Source organism: Pristiophorus japonicus, chromosome 7 (assembly GCF_044704955.1).
Source record: "Pristiophorus japonicus isolate sPriJap1 chromosome 7, sPriJap1.hap1, whole genome shotgun sequence".
Lineage (NCBI taxonomy): Eukaryota > Metazoa > Chordata > Chondrichthyes > Pristiophoridae > Pristiophorus > Pristiophorus japonicus.
The window spans coordinates 211,463,919-211,490,441 of NC_091983.1; the positions used below are offsets into that span (position 1 = coordinate 211,463,919).

The following is a 26,523-nucleotide window of genomic DNA, read 5'->3' on the forward strand; positions in this document are numbered from 1 at the left end:
AGCAGAGTGCTTGCTTTGGGAGTCTTGTGTCCCCCGCATGCGAACAATGTGGCCCGCCCAACGGAGATGGTCGAGTGTGGTCAGTGCTTTGATGCAAGCAGTGATCCTGACCAACGGATCCATCACAGACCCGATCCACGTCCGATCGGGGTCAAGCAGGGCTGCATCATCGTGTCAACGCTCTTCTCGATCTTCCTCGCTGCAATGCTCCACTCTCGAGCCTATTCCACCATTCAATGAGATCATGGCTGATCTGTGATCTGATAGGATAGATGGACAGAAACTACTTCCTCTGGTGGGAAAGTCCGAGGGTCCTCCGGGAGATGGGACATGTGCTGTGCGAGCCCCCAGCCTGTATTTTTAATAGCTCACTGCACTCGAATGGTTTCAACAGATTGGAAGGAGGCTAATGTAGTCGCCATTTAAAAAAACCCAAGGCAGACCCAGGAACTATAGGCCCATCAGTTTAAGACCAGTAATAGGTATGATGCTTGAAAGAATCATAAGGGATGCAATATATGAATACTTGGATAGGGAGGGACATATTAGGGACACCAAACATGGCTTCATAACAAAAATCTAATTGTATTTTTTGAAAAAGTTACAAAGTTGGTGAATGAGGGATGCTTAGTAGACATTGTCTACTTAGATTTCCAAAAAGCTTTTATCAAGCTACCATATAAGAGGCTTCTCTAAGATTGGAGCCTCTGGTATTAGTGGAAATATATTGAGTTGGATTCGGAACTAGAAGGCAGGATGCAGGCAAAGAGTAATTATAGATAGATGATCTGTTTGGTCACCAGTGGTGTCCTGCAGGGATCAGTGTTGGGACCTTTGCATTTTACTACTTTTATTAATGATCTGGATTCAGGGGTTGGCGGCACAATTTTCAAATTTGCAGATGATACCACGATCTGTAGAAGAGGCTTGTCTGATTCAGGCAGATCTTAATACGTTGGGAGGCTGGGGTCATGACTGGAAAATGATGTATAACTTAGATGTGCAGGGTTATGCATGTGGGAAGGGAAAATGCTCAACATTCATATACCCTCCAGGTAAAAGCATTAAAGATGGTGGAGATAGAAAGAGATTTGGCCATTCTAGTGCATACATCCTTAAAAGTTACATGAGCAATGCCGTGCAGCGATAGCTAGAGCAAATAAGAGTGTTGGGGTGTATCCATAGGGCTATTGAGTACGAGACGAGGCGTACTGTCTTGTCCTTGTACAAGACCTTAGTCAGGCCGCACTTGGAATACTGAGTCCAGTTTTGGTCTCCTCACATGGTGGCGATATTGAGACTCTGGAAAGGGTGCAGAAGGCGGCCACTAGACTAATTCCAAGTCTAAAGCATCTTAGTTATCAATATAGGTTAAAAGAGTTAAGACTCTTTACCTTAGAGCAGCATCGACTTAGGGAGGATATGATTGAGGTTTATAAGATAATGGACAGTGTTCCAGCAGACAGCTTTTTTTGATTAAATAGGTTAGGCAGAACCAGGGGAGCACAAATTTAAGTTGGATAAGGCTAGATGTCAGAGAATAGTAAACCTCTGGAACAAGCTGCCCTCTCATGTGATGGATGAGGTCTCACAGAATTCCTTCATGCGAAAGTTGGATTTGTTTCTGGCTGTGGTGGCGATCACCTCTTACAGAAGGTAGGTGCTGCAGGGAATGAAATGATCAGAGTGATCTCCTGGACTAGTTTCGATTGCTTAGATGGGTCAGAGAGGAATTTCACAGATTTCCCCCCCCCCCCCCGACCCCAAAATTGGCCTGTTTTTTTTTAAATTTGTTTTTTGCCTCTCGCAGGAGATCACATGGTTTCGGGTGGGGTGGAGTGTATATGTTGTGATACACAAGGTATCGCAATTGTGTGGGTCCATCATTTTTTGTATGTGCGTACTTCCATCAGGTCACACCTTAACCTTCTCAGTGCTACTGAAAATAAGACAAAACTTCTTAAATCACCGTGGCAACATCCTAGTGAATCTACTCTGTAGATTTTGCATTGCCTGTGTATCCTTTCTGTAATGGGGTGCCCACAATTTCACACAATATCGCAAGTGCAGCCTAACGAATGAAAAAAGAAATGTTACGCATTCATGGGAATGTGGGCATCGCTGGCAAAGCCAGCATTCATTGCCCATCCCCAATTGCCCTCGAGAAGGCGGTGTTCTTCTTGAACTGCTGCTATGTGCTGAAAGGTACTCCCACAGTGCTGTGAAGGAGGGAGTTTCAGGATTTTGACCCAGCGAAGATGAAGGAACGGCGATATATTTCCAAGTCAGGATGGTGTGTGACTTGGAAGGGAACGTGGAGGTGGTGGCGTTCCCATGCGCCTGTTGCCCTTGTCCTTCTAAGTGGTAGCAGTTGTGGCTTTGGGAGGTGCTGCTAAAGAAGCCTTGGTGAGTTGGTGCAGTGCATCTTGTAGATGATACACACCACCTTGTCCAGTACTAGTTCAATGCTATCTCCTTGCTTTTATATTTTATGCCTTGGGATAAAAATTATAGATTCCCATTTATGGCCTTATCTACATCCTAATCTTTAAATGACCTGTGTATCTGCATGCCAAGATCTCTCTACGCCATTTAAAAATCTAATCATTTGAGACAGTTCCCTTCCCTGTTCAACAAATGTTGCACTTTCATTCTGGTCATCACACTGTTCCCATTGACAGAAGGATCAAGAACCAGAGGACACAGATTTAATGTGATTGGCAGAAGAACCAAAGGCAACATGAGGGAAAACTGTTTAATGCAGCGAGTGGTTAGGATCTGGAATGCACGGCCTGAAAGGGTGGTGGGGCAGACTCAATTGTGGCTTTCGAAAGGGAATTGGATAAGTACCTGAAAGAAAAAAATTTGCAGGGCTACGGTGAAAGGGTGGGGGAGTGGGACTAGCTGAAGTGCTCTTGCAGAGAGTCGGCACGAGCGCAACAGGCCGAATAGCCTCCTTCTGTGCTGTAACCATTCTAGGAATTGAGAAAATATTTTTCAGGTTGACTTGAAGCAAGCAAAAAAGGCAAACGGCTGTATTTGTAATACTTAACCTCGCAAAACATGACATTAACAAAAAAAAACCTTGAAACCTGTTCCAACCTATGAGATAATAAATAATTAAACTCTTACCTGATTGCTTGTGGTGAAGTTTCAAACTGGATGTTTCTGTTATACTGAGCATCAGAGACATAAGCTGCAGCCAGTTGAAGTTGCTGTTAAATTGTAGCATAAATTAAATTAAACAGGAAAAAAATATGATTCCAAGTATGATTTACCAGGAAATAATTCAGAAAGTATCTTGCTGTTATCTCCCTTCCCTCACCTTCACATGGTCCATCTCTGACTCTTCCCTGCCTCGACTTCTCCGTCTCCATCTCTGGGGATAGGCTTTCAACCAGTATCCACTATAAGCCCAGACTCCGCAGCTACCTGGACTACACTTCCTCTCACCCCGCATCCTACAAGGACTCTATTCCATTCTCCCAGTTTCTCCGTCTCCTTCGCATCTGCTACGATGACGCCACCTTTCACACTAGTGCCTCGGACAGGTCTTCCTTTTTCCTCAACAGAGGATTCCTTCCCCCCACCACCGTGGTCAACCGTGTCCATTCTATTTCCCGCACCTCTGCTCTCACTCCTTTCCCTCCCTCTCAGAACCATGACAGAGTTCCCCTTGTCCTCACCTTTCACATCTTCCCCTCCCCGCTTGGCATTCCGAAGGGACCGCTCCCTCCGTGACACCCTGGTCCATTCCGCAGTCACGTCCAGCACCCCTTCCCCTGGCACCTTCCCGTACAAGCGCAGGAGATGCAACACCTGCCCCTTTACCTCCCCCTTCCCACTATCCAGGGCCCCAAATACTCCTTCCAGGTGAAACGGCGATTTACTTGTACTTCTTTCAATTTAGTATACTGTATTCACTGCTCACAATGTGGTCTCCTCTACATTGGGGAGACCAAATGTAGATTGGGTGACCGCTTTGCGGAGCACCTCCGTTCAGTCCGCAAGCGTGACCGAGAGCTTCCGGTCGCCTGTCACTTTAATTCTCCACTCCATTGCCACTCCGACATCTCCGTCCTCGGTCTCCTACACTGTTCCAACGAAGCTCAACATAAGCTCGAGGAACAGCACCTCATCTTTCGTTTAGGCACTTTACAGCCTTCTGGACGCAACATCGAGTTCAACAATTTCAGAGCGTAACCGCTGCCAATCATTGGCTACGCCACTTCCACCCCACCTCTCCCACCCGCCTGTTTCTTGCTTTCTTTGCTCTAATGGCAGCTGGTTATTATTCCACTATTCATAGACTAACCTTTTTCTAACCTCCATCATTACTCTTTCAATTTGGCCCATCATCCCTTTTGTCTCTCTAATCTCTCCTGTCTTCCACCCTATCACAGACCTTCCCTTTTGTTCTTTCTTCCCCTCCCCCTTTCAGTGCTTGTTAAGAATCTGTTCATCAGAACTGGAGTGTGTTCGGAAAGAAGGGTCATCAACCCGAAACGTTAACTCTGCTTTCTCTCCACAGATGCTGCCTGACCCGCTGAGATTTCCAGCATTTTCTGGTTTTATTCCAGATTCCAGCATCCACAATATTTTGTTTCTGTCTCGCCATTATCTATTGGATTGTCTACATTATAAATACTTTAAAAATATTTAATTGCCTGTAAAGCGCTTTGGGACATCCTGAGATCATGAAAGGTGCTATATAAATCCAAGTCTTTCATTCTCTCTTCATGCTATGAATGGACAGTAAATGCGTAAACCAATGCTTCCCTCTTTTATGAATTGTGGCTTGAAACTGCAGGATTCAGCATCACATTGAAAACACTGGCCTCGCACCTTTACAAACAATTCTGGTGGACTGATGACTATTGTTGGGAAGTGAGTTAAGCAAGCTGTGTTCCCAGTTCTCCTCCCGCTGCCCTGCCCAGCCTGCCCCCGCCCTCCAAACCAGACCTGCACTTCTCCTTTCCTGAAGAGAAAGACATGCCTGGCAGTACATTTCCACAGACAACTGCTTTCCTCCACTACCTCAACCATTCTTGTATGAAAGCAGGCTACCTCAGTAACAGAAGGAAGGGGTGGGGGAGGATAAGGGACAGGAATAATTACAGCTAGGTCTGAGCTCATTGCTCCCCATTTACTTATACCTGTATACACATGAATGCACACACCCAGAGTTCAGTGACAGTAGCCCCAAGTTTCGTGCCGCGGCAAAAACGGCACACCTCCGAGCTGGGCGCCTGTTTTTCGCGCCGAAAACTGCGCCTAAAAAAAAGTCCGATATTCTCGAGCACCTTGGAGCTCGATGTCTGCTTGGCACGGCGCGCTCTTCGCAGCAGGGGGCGGAGCCTAACACTCGCGCCGATTTTCTAAGTAGCAGGGGGCGGATACAATTTAAATTAGCCTTCGTGGTACCGGCAACCCTGCGCGTGCGCGTTGGAGTGTGCACGCAGTCCCACACAAACATTGGCACTCGGCCATTTTTTAAAATACTGCAGAAAAAGTGAAGATTTGTTTCTTGGACCCCTGCAAAGGCTTGTAATTTAATTTTTTTTGATATTTCTGTGTGTGAGGGAGTGCTTTTAGCAGCACTGCTGAATAAATCTGAGTTCAGCTTTTCACTGCTAAACTTGCAGAACCGGTGCTGCATTGGTGCATGCAAATTAAGGACTGTGTGTTTGGAGAAATAAGAGTGCCAATTCAACTTTGCAATGGATCAACGTCCACCAAGAACAAAGATGGCAAACCATTGCATAATACGTGGTGTTGACAATGCAGCACCCATTCTGCAAATTTAAATATAAAACTGTCGATGTGGCTGCCTCTCCCTGTCCAAATGGCCTCAGTCCCCTTCACAGCTCGAATGCTGCTGCTGATTCTTTGGCTGCCGGCCAGCCACTGACGCCGCCCCTAAAGCGTGGCCGAATGGCCTCAAGCACCATAAAGAGCTGAGTGTGTCAGGTGTTGATTCTTCGGCTGCCGGCCAGCCACTGACATCTCATGGCCGAATGGCCTCGGGTCCGTCCGGTGCTGCTTCTTCGCGGCCAGCAACGAAGAGAATGAAGGCCTGCCTCAAGCACTGCAGCTCAGCTCGAAGCTTGCTGCCGCTGCCGTCGAGACACTGACGCCACACCGCTGCCTGTCTCCAACATGAAAGGCCTGCCTGAAGCACTTTCACACAGGTAGGAACATGGTTTATTTAATCTTTTCTTTGCTTATAAATTTTTATTCAGGTTGGACTTATTTGTATAATATTTGTATAAGTATAACTAAGGATTGATTGTAGAATTTAATGACTTCCCTTCCCCCCCGCCCCCCCCCATCTCGTTCCCTACGCCTAATTTGTAACCTACGCCTGATTTTCTAAAGTGTAGGCAAGGTTTTTTCGAGCGTACAAAAATCTTCACTTACTCCATTCTAAGTTAGTTTGGAGTAAGTTTTCACTCACGAAACTTTGAAATCAGGCGTAAGTGGCCGAACACGCCCCCTTTTGAAAAAAAATTCTGTTCCAAAGTGAAACTGTTCGAACTGACTAGAAATGGAGCAAACTAAATATGGAGAATTCCGATTTCTAAGATACTCCGTTGCTCCTAAAAATCAGGAGCAAATCATGTGGAAACTTGGGGCCAGTAACTGGGAGTACTAACTAATTGTAAAGTACTGCCATTATTGTTGTCCCAGATGAGAATCGGCTCTTGCAGCACAAACCATGAATCCAACCGTGGACCTCCTCTGTCTGTATTGCTCAGTACCTCTCATTGCAATTGAGAAGGCAGAAAAATAGTTTGCTCTGGGAAGGTAGTAGCTGTCTCCATTTGTCAGTTTATGCCTTTAAATCAAACCATTTTTTTTGTTTTTACATTCCGTCTTGGAGGTTATCAATCATTATCCTGGCTGTTATACATGTATTTTTTTTTTTTAGGTACCTCATTCTCTGTGCGTAGTCTTCTGAACTGAAGGAATGTTTAATCTCAAAGGTTGCTGGTATTGCTGGTGTGTGGGGTGGAAGATGTGGTTATGGCATTTAATGAATACTTTGCATCTGTTTTCACAAAAGAGAGAGGTGATGCAGACACTGCTATCGAGGAGGAGGAGTGTGAAATATTAGATGAAACAAACAGTGAGAGAGGAGGTATTAAGGGGTTTAGCAGCTTTGAAAGTGGATAAGTCCCCAGGCCCGGATGAAATGTATCCCAGGCTGTTGAGCGAAGCAAAAGAGGAAATAGCTTCAGGTGTGGTGCCAGAGGACTGGAGGACTGCTAATGTGGTACCTTTGTTTAAGATGGGAGAAAGGGATAGACTGAGTAATTGCAGGCCTGTCAGTCTAACCTCACTGCTGAAAAAATGATTGGAAAAATCCTGAAGGACAAGATAAATCTACATTTAGAAAGACACGGGTTAATCAGGGACAGTCAGCATGGATTGGTTAAGGGAAGATCATATCTGACTAACTTGATTGAATTTTTCAAGGAGGTAACCAGGATTGCCGATGAGGGCAATGCGTATGATGTAGTGTATATGGATTTTAGTAAAGCTTTTGATAAGGTCCCACATGGCAGACTGGTCACGAAAGTAAAAGTTAGGATCCAGGACAAAGTGGCAAGTTGGATCCAAAATTGACAGAGGCAGGAAGCAGAGGGTAATGGTTGATGGATGTTTTTGTGACTGGAAGGATGTTTTCAGTGGGGTTCCGCAAGGCTCAGTACTGGGTCCCTTGCTTTTTGTGGTATACATCAATGATCTAGATTGAATATAGGGGGTATGATTAAGAAGTTTGCAGGTGATACTAAAATCGGCTGTGTGGACTTTTGGTTGAGAATGAAGAAGAAAGTTGCGGACTGCAGGAAGGTATCAATCAACTGGTCAGGTGGGATGAACAGTGGCAAATGGAATTTAATCCAGAAGTGTGAGGTAATGCTTTGGGGAAGGCCAAAAAAGAAAGTGAATACACATTAAATGGGAGGACATTGAAGTGTAGAGGAATAAAGGGACCTTGGTGTACATGTCCACAGATCCCTGAAGGTAGCAGGCCAGGTAGATAAGGTGGTTAAGGCGGCATATGGAACGCTTGCCTTTATTAGCCGAGGCATAGAATATAAGAGCAGGGGGGGGGGGGGGGAGGTTATGTTTGAACTGTATAAAACACTGGTTAGGCCAGCTGGAGTACTGCGTGCAGTTCTGGTCACCGTATTACAGGAAGGACATGATTGTATCCTCTCTAGTGCAGAGGTGATTTACGAGGATGTTGCCAGGAGTGGAGAATCTTAGCTGAGGACAGATTGGATAGGCTGGATTTGTTTTCCTTGGATCAGAGGAGGCTGAGGGGAGACCTGATTGAGGTGTATAAAATTATGAGGGGCCTACATGTAGATAGAAAGGGCCTATTTCGCTTAGCAGAGGGGTCAACAACCAGGGGGCATAAATTTAAAGTAATTGGTAGAAGGTTTAGAGGGGATTTGAGCAGAAATATCATCACACAGAGGGTTGTGGGGGTCTGGAACTCAGTGCCTGAAAGGGTGGTAGAGGCAGAAACCCTCCACATTTAAAAAGTACTTGGATGTGCACCTGAAGTGCCCTAACCTGCAGGGTTTATGGACCTAGAGCTGGAAAGTGGGATTAGACTGGATAGCCTCTTGTTGGCCGGCACGATGGGCCAAAATGGCCCCTTTCTGTGCTGTAAACTTCTATGATTCTATCATAGAAGTCGGCAGCAGTTGGGAGCAGCGTCGGAGGTGCGTGGAGAGGCCTATAAAAGGCACAGCAGGGAGTCCGGGGCCCAGTGTCGAGGAGGTGCGTGGAGAGGCCTATAAAAGGCGTACTTGTGCAGCTACAGGGAGAAGGCAAAAAAGTCGAAAGAAACAGAAAGGTGACGTCACAGCCAAGGGGGTAAGTGATTGGCGAGTAATTTTTCTTTTTTCTCTTCTATAACAGTGAGTAAATTTTAGCATTGCTGTTGCCTATCTAAGAGTTAAGTCATGGCAGGAGAGCTCGGTCACGTGTTATGCTCCTCCTGTACCATGTGGGAACTCGGGGACGACTCCAGTGTCCCTGACGACTACGTGTGCGGGAAGTGTATCCGCCTCCAGCTCTGACTGACCGCGTTGCGGAGTTGGAGCTGAGGGTGGATTCACTCTGGAGCATCCACGATGCTGAGAATGACGTGAGTACCATGTGTAGCGAGTTGGTCTTACCGCAGGAGAAGGGTCCACAGCCAGATAGGAAATGGAAGACCAGCAGGAAGAGCAGTGCAAGGAAGGTAGTGCAGAGGTCCCCTGTGGTCATCCCCCTGCAAAACAGATACACTGCTTCGAGTACTGTTGCGGGGGATGACAGCAGCAGCCAAGTTCATGGCACCGTGGCTGGCTCCGTTGCACAGGAGGGCAGGAAAAAGTGTGGGCGAGCGATAGTGATAGGGGATTCAATTGTAAGGGGAATAGATAGGCGTTTCTGCGGCCGCAACCGAGACTCCAGGATGGTATGTTGCCTCCCTGGTGCAAGGGTCAAGGATGTCTCGGAGCAGGTGCAGGACATTCTAAAAAGGGAGGGAGAACAGCCAGTTGTCGTGGTGCACATTGGTACCAACGACATAGGTAAAAAAATGATGAGCTCCTATGAAACGAATTTAAGGAGCTAGGAGCTAAATTAAAAAGTAGGACCTCAAAAGTAGTAATCTCGGGATTGCTACCAGTGCCACGTGCTAGTCAGAGTAGGAATCGCAGGATAGCGCAGATGAATACGTGGCTTGAGCAGTGGTGCAGCAGGGAGGGATTCAAATTCCTGGGGCATTGGAACCGGTTTTGGGGGAGGTGGGACCAGTACAAACCGGACGGGCTGCACCTGGGCAGGACCGGAACCAATGTCCTAGGGGGAGTGTTTGCTAGTGCTGTTGGGGAGGAGTTAAACTAATATGGCAGGGGGATGGGAACCAATGCAGGGAGACAGAGGGAAACAAAAAGAAGGAGACAAAAGCAAAAGACAGAAAAGAGATGAGGAAAAGTGGAGGGCAGAGAAACCCAAGGCAAAGAACAAAAAGGGCCATTGTACAGCAAAATTCTAAAAGGACAAAGGGTGTTAAAAAAACAAGCCTGAAGGCTTTGTGTCTTAATGCAAGGAGTATCCCATCCTAATAAGGTGGATGAATTAACTGTGCAAATAGATGTTAACAAATATGATGTGATCGGGATTACGGAGACGTGGCTCCAGGATGATCAGGGCTGGGAACTCAACAACCAGGGGTATTCAACATTCAGGAAGGATAGAATAAAAAGGAAAAGGAGGTGGGGTAGCATTGCTGGTTAAAGAGGAGATTAATGCAATAGTTAGGAAGGACATTAGCTTGGATGATGTGGAATCTATATGGGTAGAGCTGCAGAACACCAAAGGGCAAAAAACGTTAGTGGGAGTTGTGTACAGACCTCCAAACAGTAGTAGTGATGTTGGGGAGGGCATCAAACAGGAAATTAGGGGTGCATGCAATAAGGGTGCAGCAGTTATAATGGGTAACTTTAATATGCACATAGATTGGGTTAACCAAACTGGAAGCAATACGGTGAAGGAGGATTTCCTGGAGTGCATAAGGGATGGTTTTCTAGACCAATATGTCGAGCAATCAACTAGGGGGGAGGCCATCTTAGACTGGGTGTTGTATAATGAGAGGATTAATTAGCAATCTCGTTGTGCGAGGCCCCTTGGGGAAGAGTGACCATAATATGGTGGAATTCTGCATTAGGATGGAGAATGAAACAGTTAATTCAGAGACCATGGTCCAGAACTTAAAGAAGGGTAACTTTGAAGGTATGAGGCGTGAATTGGCTAGGATAGATTGGCAAATGATACTTAAGGGGTTGACTGTGGATGGGCAATGGCAGACATTTAGAGACCGCATGGATGAACTACAACAATTGTACACTCCTGTCTGGCGTAAAATTAAAAAAGAGAGAAGGTGGCTCAACCGTGGCTATCAAGGGAAATCAGGGATAGTATTAAAGCCAAGGAAATGGCATACAAATTGGTCAGAAATAGAAGCGAACCCGGGGACTGGGAGAAATTTAGAACTCAGCAGAGGAGGACAAAGGGTTTGATTAGAGCAGGGAAAATGGAGTACGAGAAGAAGCTTGCAGGGAACATTAAGACGGATTGCAAAAGTTTCTATAGATATGTAAAGAGAAAAAGGTTAGTAAAGATAAACGTAGGTCCCCTGCAGTCAGAATTCGGGGAAGTCATAACAGGAAACAAAGAAATGGCAGACCAATTGAATAAGTACTTTGGTTCGGTATTCACTAAGGAGAACACAAACAACTTTCCGGATATAAAAGGGGTCAGAGGGTCTAGTAAGGAGGAGGAACTGAGGGAAATCCTTATTAGTCAGGAAATTGTGTTGGGGAAATTGATGGGATTGAAGGCCGATAAATCCCCAGGGCCTGATGGACTGCATCCCAGAGTACTTAAGGTGGCGGCCTTAGAAATAGCGGATGCATTGACAGTCATTTTCCAACATTCCATAGACTCTGGATCAGTTCCTATCGAGTGGAGGGTAGCCAATGTAACCCCACTTTTAAAAAAAAGGAGGGAGATAACAGGGAATTATAGACCGGTCAGCCTGACATCGGTAGTGGGTAAAATGATGGAATCAATTATTAAGGATGTCACAGCAGCGCATTTGAAAAGAGATGACATGATAGGTCCAAGTCAGCATAGATTTGTGAAAGGGAAATCATGCTTGACAAATCTTTTGGAATTTTTTGAGGATGTTTCCAATAGAGTGGACAAGGGAGAACCAGCTGATGTGGTATATTTGGACTTTCAGAAGGCTTTCGACAAGGTCCCACACAAGAGATTAATGTGCAAAGTTAAAGCACATGGGATTGGAGGCAGTGTGCTGACATAGATTGAGAACTGGTTGTCAGACAGGAAGCAAAGAGTAGGAGTAAATGGGTACTTTTCAGAATGGCAGGCAGTGACTAGTCGGGTACCGCAAGGTTCTGTGCTGGGGCCCCAGCTGTTTACACTGTACATTAATGATTTAGACGAGGGGATTAAATGTAGTATCTCCAAATTTGCGGATGACACTAAGTTGGGTGGCAGTGTGAGCTGCGAGGAGGATGCTATGAGGCTGCAGAGCGACTTGGATAGGTTAGGTGAGTGGGCAAATGCATGGCAGATGAAGTATAATGTGGATAAATGTGAGGTTATCCACTTTGGTGGTAAAAACAGAGAGACAGATTATTATCTGAATGGTGACAGATTAGGAAAAGGGGAGGTGCAACGAGACCTGGGTGTCATGGTACATCAGTCATTGAAGGTTGGCATGCAGGTGCAGCAGGCGGTTAAGAAAGCAAATGGCATGTTGGCCTTCATAGCGAGGGGATCTGAGTACAGGGGCAATTGGAGGGTATGGGGAAAATTAGAAAAACAAATAAATGTTGATTTTGGCTCCGGTTTCCCCAGATGCCCCTAAACCCACACACCATTTATCAGTGAAAGAAGAATGTTGAACACGCAGTCGGTCCCCTCCACTCAATAGCTTTTAGCACATTTGGCATCGCTCAGTGTAGTACAGGGCCAGACTAGACCACAAGTTCCCAGTTTAGGTCACTGCTGTGTGTGGAGTTAGGTTATTTCAGGACAAAGTGCGTACAGTGAGGTGAGGCATTACAAGTTACCTCAGCTGTCCTGGACAGGGGAAGGGAACAAAATAAAGAGCCAGGCTTCCAGTTGCCGATGGCCAGTGGTACAGTGGACCTTTTTAGCCCATGTTAAAAGCGCTATCTAATTGAAGCCTGTTGTTGGTCCAGAAACTAAGTGCGCACATGTTTCTGTTGATGGGAGAGAGAATAGGATTGCACTCAGCTGTGATGACCTCAATGAAGAAGTAGCCCGACGACTAAGATCATGCGTAACTGACCTGACAGGGGAGTAACCATGACCCCAAAGTGGTTCTCCCTGGATCAGGAAGGTGGTTCTCCTATGCTTTTTGGAAATAGGAGGTGGGTGGGGTGGATTGACCCATCCACCTCCACGGAGGTGTGTGGGGTTGCTGACCCATCCACCTCCATGGCACGAACCTGGTATTGCAGTACTTCCAGGAATGGTGCAGTGGCTCTCGGCCTTTTGGCTAAGAGCATTGGCGCAGAGTGATCCTTGATGTGTGCAAGGTGACCTCTGGCGTTTGTGATTTGACAAAGAATTGGAAAGATTGGCTACGAATATAAAAAAAAAAAGTAGCCCGACGATACTCAGCGTAAGGCTCACATGAGGAATGGTCAATTGGGCAAAGCAACAACGGGGAGAAAGAAAAGTCGTAACACCCTGCCACATGCAGGGTGGCTTGGAAAGAAGTGGGTTGGAGGTTTGCTGGTTGCAACTAGCAATTCAACGACAAATTTAAATGTAGCGCCAACCAGCATTTCATTGAAACGCAATAAAACTGGAATAATTACATTAAAAAGTATTTTTTTTTAAAAACTTGTTCTGATTTTATAAATTTACAATGTTACAAATGGCAGCAAAACCACCCCCATTTGTCACTATATTAAAAGAAAATATTGTACTTAAAAAAAAACACTCAATGATATCTGTATGAAAGGCTATGTGGCAATGTGTGTGATCTGATGACAAATACTCCTGACAGCTTCATCCTAAAGTACTGATTGGAACAAGACACCCCCCACATATGTGGCTTATAAAACATCCTGGGTCCCAATCCTCCATTCAATGCACAGAGCTGAGAAGGAGAGTTTAGGGGTAGGCCAGACCATGAGGCATGTTTCGGCCCTAGATTAAATGTGACAAAAAGGCAGCCAGATCAGGCTTCTAGCAATGTTGCATGCTTCAGACATACTTAGATACAAATGATGCTACATTTTTCAGACAAACAAACAAGGGCAAGGGCATGGTCTCAGACAAGATGTTCAAGGGGCAACCTGCAGGCCAGACTGGCCCTCAAGCTCCTTTTACCCAGCCCTCAAAAGGTCTTACCCATTACTTTTTTCTACATGCAATTCTGGTTTAGACCTCTGCTCAACCATAGCTCTTTAAACTTCCTGGCCTACCTTATCAACCAGGCAGCAGCTTTTACCGGGTTGACCACACCACCCATCTCCAACGCCTCTCCTCCATTGTCCAGCTGGGTGGGGCTGCCCTTGCCTGGTTCCCCTCCGACCTGTCCAGAGATAGCGAGAGAATCTCCTGCAATGACTTCTCTTCCCACCCCGTTACCTCCGGAGATCTCTCAAGGATCTATCCTTGGCCACCTCCTATTTTTCATCTACGTGCTGCCCTACGGCGACACAGCAGAAGCAAACTGAGCAGCGGCAGTGGTGGGGATCACAGTAGGAGTGAGCAGTGGCAGTGGATACACTGGAGCAGACCAGGCAGAAGTAAATACCAGATCAGGAAGTGAAAAGCAAAAGTGGGCACCAGCAACCAGCCAGTGTTTCAATCTTTGTGCATGGGGATTTTGAGTTGTGTGTATGGTAGGGGATTGCACAATGCATTTATACACTGGGGTGGAAGTGGTATTTGTACATCTGAGCAGATGGAATTTTGCAAAAAAACACAAATGTTTCATTCAAAAAGAAAGTGACTGTGCCAAACATGATGCTCAATTAGGATTCTGCCTAAACCAACATATTCTAATTATACACAGTTCATTCATTGACACTGCATGTATCCAGGCACTTGCTCCAAAAAGTTGGACACCCCCAGTGTAAAGTTTAAATTAATTCATTGGCATTCCTTTAATTATCCACCAAGCCAATAACACGTTTGGATTTATAGATAGTCCTCTAGATTCTCCGGGGGCGAGAGGGGGCAGACAGCGAGGAGACATGGGCCATATCGGTACCAACGACGCAGGTAGAAAGAGGGATGAGATCCTGCAGGCAGATTTTAGCAAGCTAGGAAAGGGAGTAAAAAGCAGGATCTCAAGGTAGCAATTTCCAGATTACTCCCGGTGCAGGTGAGTACAGAAATAGGAGGTAGAGCAGATGAATGCGTGGCTAGAGAGATGGTACAGGAGGTAGGGCTTCAGATTCCTGGGGCATAGGGACCGTTTATGGGGGCCAGACGGTTTTCACCTCAACAGAACCGGAACCAGGATCCTCACGGGGTGGTTTGCTAGCGCTATTGGGGAGGGTTTAAACTAATTCGGCAGGGGGTGAGCACCAGGATGTAACATTAGAAAGGGGAAATAGTGCTCAAGGGATTGAGAGGTGCAGAGAGCATGAAAGTAAGAAATAGTAAGGTATTAGATGGGGTACAACTAAGAGAATACAGGATGGTCTAAGATAGGTTTACAGTGTATGTATGCATGCAAGCACACAAAGTGTAGTAAACAAGGTAAGTGAGCTGCAGGCACAAATAGCCACATGGGAATATGATGTTGTGGCAATAACAGAGATCTGGCTCAATGGGCAGGATTGGGTATTAAATATTCCTGGTTATAAGGTGTTCAGGAAAGATAGGGAAGGAAAGATAGGAGGTGGTGTGGCAGGATTAGTTAAGGAGGATGTTGCAGTGCTGGAGAGGGAGGATGTTCTAGAGGGGTCAAGGGCAGAATCTATATGGCTAGTGTCAAGAAATAATAGGAGGTGCCATTACACTACTAGATGTATTCTATAGACTATCAAATAGTGTGAAATATATGGAAGAGCAAATTTGCAGAGAAATTATAGAGAGGTGCAAGAACTATAGAGCAGTAACAATGGGAGATTTCAACTATCCTAATATAGACTGGGATCGTAATAGTGTAAAGGGCAGAGAGGGGGAAGAATTTCTGAAGTTTGTTCAGGAGAACTTTCTTGATCAGTATATTTCCGGCCCGATGAGGGAGGAGGTATTGCTGGATCTGGTTCTGGGGAATGAGGTGGGTCAAGTGGAGTAAGTGTCAGTAGGGGAACATTTAGGGAACAGTGATCATAGTATCATAAGGTTTAGATTAGCCATGGAAAAGGACAGGGAACAATCTAGAGTAAAAATGTTGAACTGGGGGAAGGCCAATTTCAGTGGGATGAAAACAGATCTGGCCCGGGTAAACTGGAATCAAAAACTGTAATGGAGTAATGGGCTGCCTTTAAAGAGGAAATAGTTCAGATACAAATCGAGATACAATCCACGAGGGGGACAGGTAGGGAAACCAAAGTTCAGAGCTCCCTAGATGGCGAAACAGATTGAGAATAGAATGAAGCAGATTAATAGCACGCATGTCAGATGTCAGGTTCCAAGTTGCAAGTTGCAAATACATCTGAGAATCAGGCTAAATATAGAAAGGTCAGAGGAGGAGTGAAAAAGAAAATGAGAGGATATGAGAATAGAATGGCAGCCAACATAAAAGGTAATCCAAAAGTCTCCTATAGGCACATAAATAGTAAAATAGTAGTAAGAGAAGGGGTGGGTCCTGTTAGGGACCAAAAAAGAGACCTATGCACAGAGGCTGAGGTACTAAATGTGTACTTTGCATGTGTCTTCACCATAGAAAAGGATGTTGCTATAGACAGTGAAGGAAGGGGTAGTGGAAACACTTGATAGGATAAAAATTGATAAATAAGAGGTATTAGAAAGGCTGATTGTACTTAAAGTAGATAAATCACCAGGAGCTGATGGAATGCATTCTGGGATGCTGAGAAAATTGAGGGCGGAAATCAGAGGCACTGGCCATAATATTCGAATCCTCCATAGATATGAGGGGGGGGGGGCAGAGAATTGCAAATGTTACACCATTGCTCAAAAAGAGAGTGTAAAGATAAACCCACCAACTACAAGCCAGTCAGTTTAACCTTGTTAGTGGGGAAACTTTTAGAAACAGTAATCAGGGACAAAATTAACAGTCACTTGGGTAGGGGTGGATTAATTAAGGAAAGCCAGCACAGATTTGTTGAAGGCAAATCGTGTTTAACCAACTTGATTGAGGTTTTTGATGAGGAAACAGAGAGGGTTGATGAGGGTGATGCAATGGACATAATGTTCATGGATTTCCAAAAGGTGTTTGACAAAGTGCCATAGAATAGACTTGCCAGAAAAATTGAAGCCCATGGAATAAAAGGGACAGTGTCAGCGTGGATATGAAAATGGTTAAGTGACAGGAAAGAGAGTGTAGTGGTGAACCTACAGTAATGTGATTGACACTTAACTGCCCTTTGAAATGGCCCAGCAAGCCACTCAGTTGTACCAAACCACGACAACAAAGTCTGCACTATGGGAGTACCTTCACCATACGGACTGCACCGGTTCAAGAAGGTAGCTTACCGCCTTCGAGGGCAATTCAGTTTGGGCAATAAATGCCGGCCTTGCCAGCGATCAAATAAATAGAAAAAATCTACAGTATTCCAATGCACTGATCAGCGAGAGTTGGTGTGTTCAGGAGTCAGTGAGCGGGAATTCGGCTAAGCACAGACAGAAACTCAAAAGTGACGTCACAGGACAGCAAATAGGTGATTGGTTGGTGAGTATTAAGGTTTTTTACTCTCCAAACTAGGTCAGTGGTTTAAACTAGGACCGGGAAACTATACTAAAAACTTTAGTTAATAACCTGATAAATACAGACATGGCAGGACAGCTCAGTCCCATGGAATGCACATCCTGGGCCATATGGGAAGTCCTGGACAACCCACATGTGCAGGAAGTGTCACAAGCTAGAGCAGCTCCAGATCCATGTTTTGGAGCTTGAGCGACGGCTGGAGTCACTGCAGGCTGAGAACTTTGTGGATAGCATGCTTCTAGGAGGTGGTCACCCCGCAGCTTAAGAGTATGCAGGCAGAGAGGGAATGGGTGACTGCCTGACAGAAGAGAAGAGGAGAACCAGGCAAGTAGTGCAGGATGCCTCCGAGTGCATCTCTCCCTCCAACCAGTATTTTGTTCCGAGTACTATTGGCGATGATAGTTCTTCTGAGGAGTGCAGCCAGAGCCAAGTCCATGGCACCACGGGTGGCTCAGCTGCATTGGGGGGGGGGGGGGGGGGGGGGGGGGGGGGAAGGAAGAGCAATAGTGGTAGGGGATTCAATAGTTAGGGGAGGTGTTTCTGCAGCCACAGACATGACCTCAGGATGGTATGTTGCCTCCCTGGTGCCAGGGTGAAGGATGTCACTGAGCAGCTGCAGGACATTCTGAGGGGGAGTGGGTGAATAGTTAAAGGTCGTGGTCCATATCGGCACCAATGACATAGGAAGAGGCAGACAGATTTTATGGAGCAAGGAGAGATATTAAAAAGATCGAAAAGGTAGTAGTCTCCAGATTACTCCCGGTGTGACATGCTTGTGAGTACAGAAATATGACAATAGAAGGGATGAATGCGTGGCTGGAGAGATGGTGCAGCAGGGAAGGCTTTAGATTCCTGAAGAGTTAGGACCATTTCTGGGAGCGATAGAACCTGCACAAGCAGGATGGGTTGAACCTCAACAGCGCCGGGACCAACATTCTCATTGGTTTGGGGGAGGGGGGGGGGCGGGCACAGGTTGCTCGTGCTGTTGGGGACGGGTTAAACTAGCTTGGCAGGGGGATGGGAATCAGAGAGCATTGTCTGAAGGGAGAGAAACCAAGCTGGAAATGGAAAGCAGAAAATTAGTAAGCGAGTTTGGAAGACAGAGGAAAGAAAGGCCATTAGAGAGACAAGGAAGATTGACAGTGCTAAATGGTATATACTTTAATGCGAGACTAGGAATAGTGAATAAATGTGAGGTTATCCAATTTGGTGGCAAAAACAGGAAGGCAGATTATCTGAATGGTGACAGATTAGTAAAAAGGGGAGGTGCAACAAGACCTGGGTGTCATGGTACATCAGTCATTGAAAGAAAGCAAATGGCATGCTGGCTTTCATAGCAAGAGGATTTGAGTATAGGAGCAGGGAGGTCTTGCTGCAGTTGTACAGGGCCTTGGTGAGACCACAACTTGAGTTTTGGTCTCCTAATCTGAGGAAGGATATGCTTGCTATTGAGGGAGTGCAGCAAAGGCTCACCAGACTAATTCCCGGGATGGCAGGACTGACATATGAAGAAAGACTGGATCAGAGAGGCTTATACTCACTGGAATTTAGAAGAATGAGAAGGGATCTCATAGAAACATAAAATTATGACGGGACTGGACAGGTTAGATGCAGAAAGAATGTTCCCCATGTTGGGGAAGTCCAGAACCAGGGGTCACAGTCTAAGGATAATGGGTAAGCCATATAGAACCAAGATGAGGAGAAACCTTTTCACCCAGAGAGTGGTGAACCTGTGGAATTCTCTACCACAGAAAGTTGTTGAGTCAAGTTTGTTGGATATATTCAAGAGGGAGTTAGATATGGCCCTTACGGCTAAAGGGATCAAGGGGTATGGAGAGAAAGCAGGAATAGGGTACTGAAGGTGCATGATCAGCCATGATCATTTTGAATGGTGGTGCAGGCTTGAATGGCCTGCTCCTGCACCTATTTTCTATGTTCCTGTGTAAGGCAGATGAGCTAAGGGCACATATAGACACATGGAATTATGATATTACAGCCATTACTGAGAAATGGCTGAAAGAAGGGCAGGAATGACAGCTCCACATTCCTGGTTACAGGGTTTTCAGGTGAGATAGAGAGGGGGTTAAAAAAGGAGAGGGGGGGGGGGGGGGGTGTCCCAGTATTGATTAAAGAAACAATTATAGCTATGAGGATGGATGATATGTTTGAAGGATGATCAAATAAGGCCATATGGGTTGAATTAAAGAACAAAAAACAGGGTGATCACACTGCTGGGAGTGTACTATAGACCCCCAAAAAGGGAAATAGAAGAGCAAATATGTAGCCAAATTTCTGAAAAGTGCAAAAACAATAGGGGATTTCAATTACCCTAATATTAACTGGGATATCAGTGTAAAAGTACAGAGGGCACAAAATTCCTAAATTGCATTCTGGAGGGCTTTTTTAGCCAATACGTAGCATGCCCAACAAGAGGGGGGCGGGGGGGTGGGGGGGAAACAGTTTTGGATTTAGTGTTGGTGAATGAAGCTGGGCAGATGGAAGGGGTAGCAATGGGAGAACATTTTTGTGTTAGTGATCCTAATTCAGTTAGTTTTAGCATAATTATAGATAAGGACAAAGGAAAAACAGGAGTAAAGGTTTAAAATTGGGAGAATACCAATTTTATTAAGTGATTTAGCAAAAGTGGACTGGAAAAAGTTACTTGAAGGCAAATCAGTGCCAGAGAAATAGGAGGCATTCAAGAGAGAGGTACATGGAGTTCAGGGTAAACATGTGCCCACAGAGGATAGAACTGCCAAATTTAGAGCCCCCTGGATGTGAAGGTGCGTACAGAGTAAGACAAGGCAAAAAAAGAGAAGCCAATATCAGATATCGTGAGCTCAATACTGCAGAAAGCCTAGAAGAGTTTAGAGAGAGTGCAGGGGTGAAATTAGGAAAGCAAAAAAAAAAAAGAGGGCATGAAAACATACTGGCAAGTAGAATCAAAGAAAACCCAAAGATGTTTTACAATTACATAAAGAGCAAGAGGATAACAAAAAGGAAAGAGTAAGGTTTTCAGAGTCCAAAATGGTGATCTATTTGTGGAGGCGGAGGATGTGGGCAAGATACTAAATTAATATTTTGCGGCTGTCTTAAAAAAAAAAACAGGGGAACGATGCCAATGTTGAAGTTCAAGAGGAAGATAGTGAAATATTAGACGGGATAAAAATAGTAAGAGGGGAAGTATTAAGGGGTTTAGAATGTAGAGAAATCACCAGGACCAAATGAAATATATCCAAAGCTACTAAAAGTAGTGAGGGAGGAAATTGCAGAGGCTCTGACCATCATTTTTCAATCCTCCTTGACTACAGGAGTTGTGCCAGAGGATTGGAGAACTGCTAACGTTGTACCCTTGTTTAAAAAAGGGAGGAAGGGATAAACTGAGCAATTACAGGCCAGTTAAGTTTAACCTGTGGTGGGAAAATTACTGGAATCAATTCTGAGGGACTGTATAAACCATCATTTAGAAAGGCACAGATTAATCAAGGGTAGTTAGCATGGATTTGTTAAGGGAAGGTCGTGTCTGACTAACTTGATTGAGTTCTTTGAGGAAGCAACAAGGAGGGTCGATGAGGGCAGTGCATTTGATGTAGTTTACATGGATTTTAGCTAGGCTTTTGACAAGGTTCCACATGGTAAGCTGATCAAAAAAGTAAAAGCCCATGGGATCCAAGCAAATTGGATCCAAAATTGTCTCAGTGGCAGGAAGCAAAGGATAAGAGTTGAGGGGAGTTTTTGTGACTGGAAGGCTGTTTCCAGTGGGGTTCCACAGGGCTCAGTACTCGGTCCCTTACTTTTTGTAGTGTATATATTAATGATTTAGATTTAAATGTAGGGGGCATGATAAAGGAATTTGCAGATGATAGAAAAATTAGCCATGTGGTTGACAGTGAGGAGGAAAGCTCCAGACTGCAGGAAGGTATCTATGAACTGGTCACTTGGGCAGAAAAGTAGCAAATGGAATTTAATCCAGAAAAGTGTGAGGTAATGCATTTGGGAAGGGGCAATAAGGCAAAAGGAATACACAATAAATGAGAGGATACTGAGAGGTGTGGAGGGACAGAGGGACCTTGGAGTATATATATCCAAAGATCCTTAAAGGTTGCAGGACAGATCGATAATGTAGTTAAAAAGGCATACAAAATGCTTTCCTTTTAGCTGAGGCATGGAATACAAGAGCAGGGGAGCTTGAGTATTGCATGCAGTTCTGGTCACCACATTACAGGAAGGATGTGATTGCACTTGAGAGGGTACAGAGAAGATTTACGAGGATGTTGCCAGGACTGGAAATCTTTAGCTATGAGGAAAGATTGGATAGGCTGGGGTTGTTTTCCTTGGAACAGAGGAGGTCGAGGGGGTTTATAATTGAGGTATATAAAATTATGAGGGGCCTAGAGATAGAGTGGATAGAAAGGACCTATTTCCCTTAGCAGAGGGGTCAATAACCAGGGGGCATAGATTTAAAGTAATTGGTAGAAGGATTAGAGGGGAGATGAGGAAGCATTTCTTCACCCAGAGGGTGGTGGGAGTCTGGAAGTCACTGCCCGAGAAGGTGGTAGAGGCAGAAACCCTCATCACATTTATAAAAGGGACTTGGATGTGCACTTAGATCCGTAACCTACAGGGCTACAGAACTAGTGCTGGAAGGCGCGATTAGGCTGGGTAACTCTTTCGATCGGCACAGACACGATGGGCCGAATGACCTGCTTCTGTGTCGTAATTTTCTAAGATTCTATGAATAGGATTGAGAGAGAGATCTGTTACTAGGGCTGGGATTATTTCCACAGCTCCAAGCGCCAAGATTACACATCAACCTCTGAACTCCAAGTGAGCGGGGGAAGGGGGTGGGGGTTGTTTGTCCCTGTGGAAACTGTGCACTGGGTATAATTGACCAAACAACCCTGGGTGGATTTCTTAGTAGCTTGGTTTGGATATTCTTAAGCATGGGATGAGTTTGGGTAGGGTTGCTTTCCCTATCTTCTTCAACTTGTACTAAGTGGCAGTTGTCAGGGAACCTCATAATTTAACAATCACCTCCTCATGATTTCATCACTACAATATAAAATAGTCACCTAGATATACAAATTTATCCCCTTCCTCCATGTCTTCTCCCTTGTGGCAATTTTAAGGGCTTCCAGTCCTCTGAACAAAACTGAAACTTGTCATCCAGTCACTACATTTAAGACAAACAGTTGGATTCATAAATCATTTTGAACAGCACAAACTACAGGTGAGATGATAGAAGTTTTTAAAATGAAGAATGAATGAGACAAGGTAGACAGAGGCAGGCTATTTCCGATAGTTATGGGGCAGCAGATACAAGATTAAATATATTTTGAACACAGGGTATGATAAACTTCTTTACAGAAATGACAGGCTTTGAAATTCACTTCCAGGGTTCGTGGGCAAGGCAGAAACTAGGACAACATTGGATAGCTGGAAGAAGGAAAAAGGCATGAAGGGATAATGGAGCAAAGTGGGTAAATGGGATTAGGATTATTTGCTCACATGGTGGGTAAATACTGTCACAACTCGTTTTATATTGTAACATATGTATTTCTATATGTTGTCATTGGTGATATATCTCCAGTGACTTGAGATGCTTTCTATACATCGTCCATGCCTCAGATCTATACAGGAGGGCGGGTATTACTACAGCTTGGTGGTAGATTTGAGGGCCTGGTCTTCAAACACTCTTTTCTTCAGGCGGCCAAAGGCTGCATTGGCACATTGGAGGCGATGTTGAATCCCTGCATCAATGTCTGCCTTTGTTGATAAGAGGCTCCCGAGATATGGGAAATGGTCCACGTTGTCGAAGGCCACGCTGTGAATTTTGATGATTGGAGGACTCCCTAAGCAAATGCTTTATGCAGAGCTCCTTCATGGTAAACGAGCCAAAAGGAGGACAGCGAAAACGTTAGTGGCTATTAAAGAAAATTAAGGATAGTGTTCAATCCAAGGAAGAGGCATATAAATCAGCCAGAAAAAGCAGCAAACTTGAGGACTGGGAGAATGTTGTAATACAGCAGAGGAGGACAAAGGGTTTAATTAGGAGGGGGAAAATAGAGTATGAGAGGAAGCTTGCTGGGAACATAAAAACTGACTGCAAAAGCGCAGGTACAGTAGGCGGTAAAGAAGGCAAATGGTATGTTGGCCTTCATAGCTAGGGGATTTGAATATAGAAGCAGGGAGGTCTTACTGCAATTGTCCAGGGCCTTAGTGAGGCCTCACCTGGAATATTGTGTTCAGTTTTGGTCTCCTAGTCTGAGGAAGGACGTTCTTGCTATTGAGGGAGTGCAGCGAAGGTTCACCAGACTGATTCCAGGGATGGCTGGGCTGACATATGAGGAGAGACTGGATCAACTGGGCCTTTATTCACTGGAGTTTAGAAGGATGAGAGGGGATCTCATTGAAACATAAAAGATTCTGACAGGACTGGACAGGTTAGATGCGGGAAGAATGTTCCCGATGTTGGGGAAGTCCAGAACCAGGGGACATAGTCTTAGGATAAGGGGTAGGCCATTTAGGACTGAGATAAGGAGAAACTTCTTCACTCAGAGTTGTTAACCTGTGGAATTCCCTGCCGCAGAGAGTTGTTGATGCCAGTTCACTGGATATATTCAAGAGGGATTTAGATATGGCTCTTATGGTTAAGGGGATCAAGGGGTATGGAGAGAAAGCAGGAAAGGGGTACTGAAGGAATGATCAGCCATGATCTTATTGAATGGCAGTGCAGGCTCGAAGGGCCGAATGGCCTACTCCTGCACCTATTTTTCTATGTTTCTATAAGGACATCCTCAAAGCCTCCCTGGTAAAGTGCGACATCACCACTGACACCTGGGAGGCCCTGGCTGAAGACCGCCCAAGGTGGAGAAAGTGCATCCGGGAGGGCGCAAAGAGCATGAAGAGGCCAGACGCAGGCAGCGGCAAACCAGCCTCACCGATCCCTTCCCTCGACAAAGGTCTGCCCCACCTGTGACAGGGTCTGTGGCTCTCGTATCGGACTGTTCAGCCATCAATGAAATCACTTAGGGAGTGGAAGCAAGTCTTCCTCGATTCTGAGGGACTGCCTATGATGATGATGATGATGATGATATGTAGCACCCTTATCAGAGTGAGAAGGTTTGGGTTCAAGTCCCAGTCGAGAGACTTGCGCACAAAAATCTACGCTGACACTCTAGTGCAGTACTGAGGGAGTGCTGCACTGTTGGAGGTGCCACCATCTGCCCTCTCAGGTGGATGTAAAAGATTCCACGGCACTACTTTGAAGAACAGGGGACGTTATCCCTGATGTCCTGGCCAATATTTAACCCTCAAATCAACATAACAAAAAGTTTCTGGTCGTCATCACATTGTTTGTGGGAGCTTGCTGTGCGCAAATTGGCTGCCGTGTTTCCCACATTACAACAGTGACTACACTTCAAAAAGTACTTCATTGGCTGTAAAGCACTTTTACGGCCAGCTGACGGGGCAGACGTCTGATCCGAAAGGAGGTCCACAGTCCAATCTTCCAAAGGCTGGCCGCCCCGTTAGCAGCGGATCGTAAACGATTGTCAGTTCTATCCGAGATCCACCGAACCCCTGGAAATTAATCCTGCCCGACAGATGGGATCTCCGGTCGAAAGCTCACTCTGAACTGGGGCGGGGGAGATTTACCGGTCAGTCGCAAGAGACTGGACCAGAAACGAGACGTGGCTCGATGACTGAATTGCAAACTAAACATATCGAGTTCCCGGGGTAGTGCGGGTGACAAAAACAAACCTCTGGCGGTGGGCATTTACTATCAACTGTGGGTTTGCTTTCTACCATTCTGTTTATACTTGTGACTTAAAAAAAAAAAGTTTAAAAAAAAAAATGAACATGCCACTTCAATACTTAAATAAATTGGGCATAAAATCCTGGACAGGAAGCCAGCTTTAATAAACTGATGGTCTGCTGAATTATCTCCACTTTCAAATAAAACCCCGCTCCAGAGATTTACAACTCGGGAAGATAATCCCAGAGCAAAGTCGATCGGCTAAGTTTTTAATTGCTGGAAACGGAGCTCCCAGGTGATTAAAAACTTAATCCCAGAGCATTTTTTTTAAAAAAAAGAACTTAAAACTCAAAAGTGGTTTGTTTTCAATGCCAAGTAAATACAAGTAGAAACAGGGGGAAAATAAATATGCAATAGCAAAAAAAAACTGCACTTCAATTTAAAATGATAACTGCGGGCTTATTCCGCTTAAGTTAAATCATTCCAAATGAATTAAAAGGCGCTCACCTCATTGTCGATCGTCGGGAAACCGAAGCCGTGCTGAAGTCGCTTCAACTTTTCGCTCACATTTTCCTCAGTCTTTCCCGGCTTGTCCCATTCCCCTTCGTCTTGGGCTGCTGTCGACATATTGTCGGACATTGTGTCCGCTCGCCTGCCGCCGCCAGACAACCGAGCTCCGCTCCTCGCCCGCCAGCAGCACGAGAGCCAGTCAGTCAGCGGGGGAAACAAGGCAAGCACAAGGGGGCTAGCTTCTTTTCGTGACTGCAATTTCCGTCCCTTTAAAAAAAACTATTTCTTTCCCTCGTGTCAACACTTTATTTTCACGTGTGTTGTGTGAGTATGAAATGTTGCAACGCGCTTTTAAAAAAAAAGTTCTATGTCTGTTTTGCTAAAAGCAAAATCTCATGTGAGCTAACGATTTTTATTTTTTACCCAGCCGTCATGTGATGGAGGAAAGACAAGCAGCGGAAACAGCGGGTCGTTTTTTCTCCCTCTCTCTTCCCCCTCCTCCCGCCGCCACAGAGAATTTGATGTGGAGTTTGGGGGAAAGTTTTGCCACTCGTCTTGGTTTGCTAAACCGAGCCAAAATGTAATAAAAAAAATCTACCTGCATTAATTATTACAAAGGCAGACACTTGCAAATATGTTGTACTTGCGTGTTGGCAGTCACAAACTTTTTCCTCAGAGGGAGAAGTGTTGCAGCAGCATTATGTAGGACTTAACATTCGCGGCATATTTAGTTTATATAGAAATCTACAGCGCAGAAGGAGGCCATTTCGGC

The 26,523-nt window shown here is 45.3% G+C and overlaps 1 protein-coding gene across 1 annotated transcript in view; it reads right to left on the reverse strand.

Moving 5' to 3' along the window:
- Positions 1-25,880, reverse strand: part of tpcn3 (two pore segment channel 3) — a 92,722-nt gene extending 66,842 nt beyond the window's left edge. The window contains exons 1-2 of the mRNA XM_070884567.1: positions 25,749-25,880; positions 3,133-3,215 (exon numbers count right to left, since the gene is read on the reverse strand). Coding sequence (XP_070740668.1) covers positions 3,133-3,215; positions 25,749-25,880 — 215 coding nt within the window. The remainder of the gene's footprint in view (positions 1-3,132; positions 3,216-25,748) is intronic.
- Between the last annotated feature and the right edge of the window lie 643 nt (positions 25,881-26,523).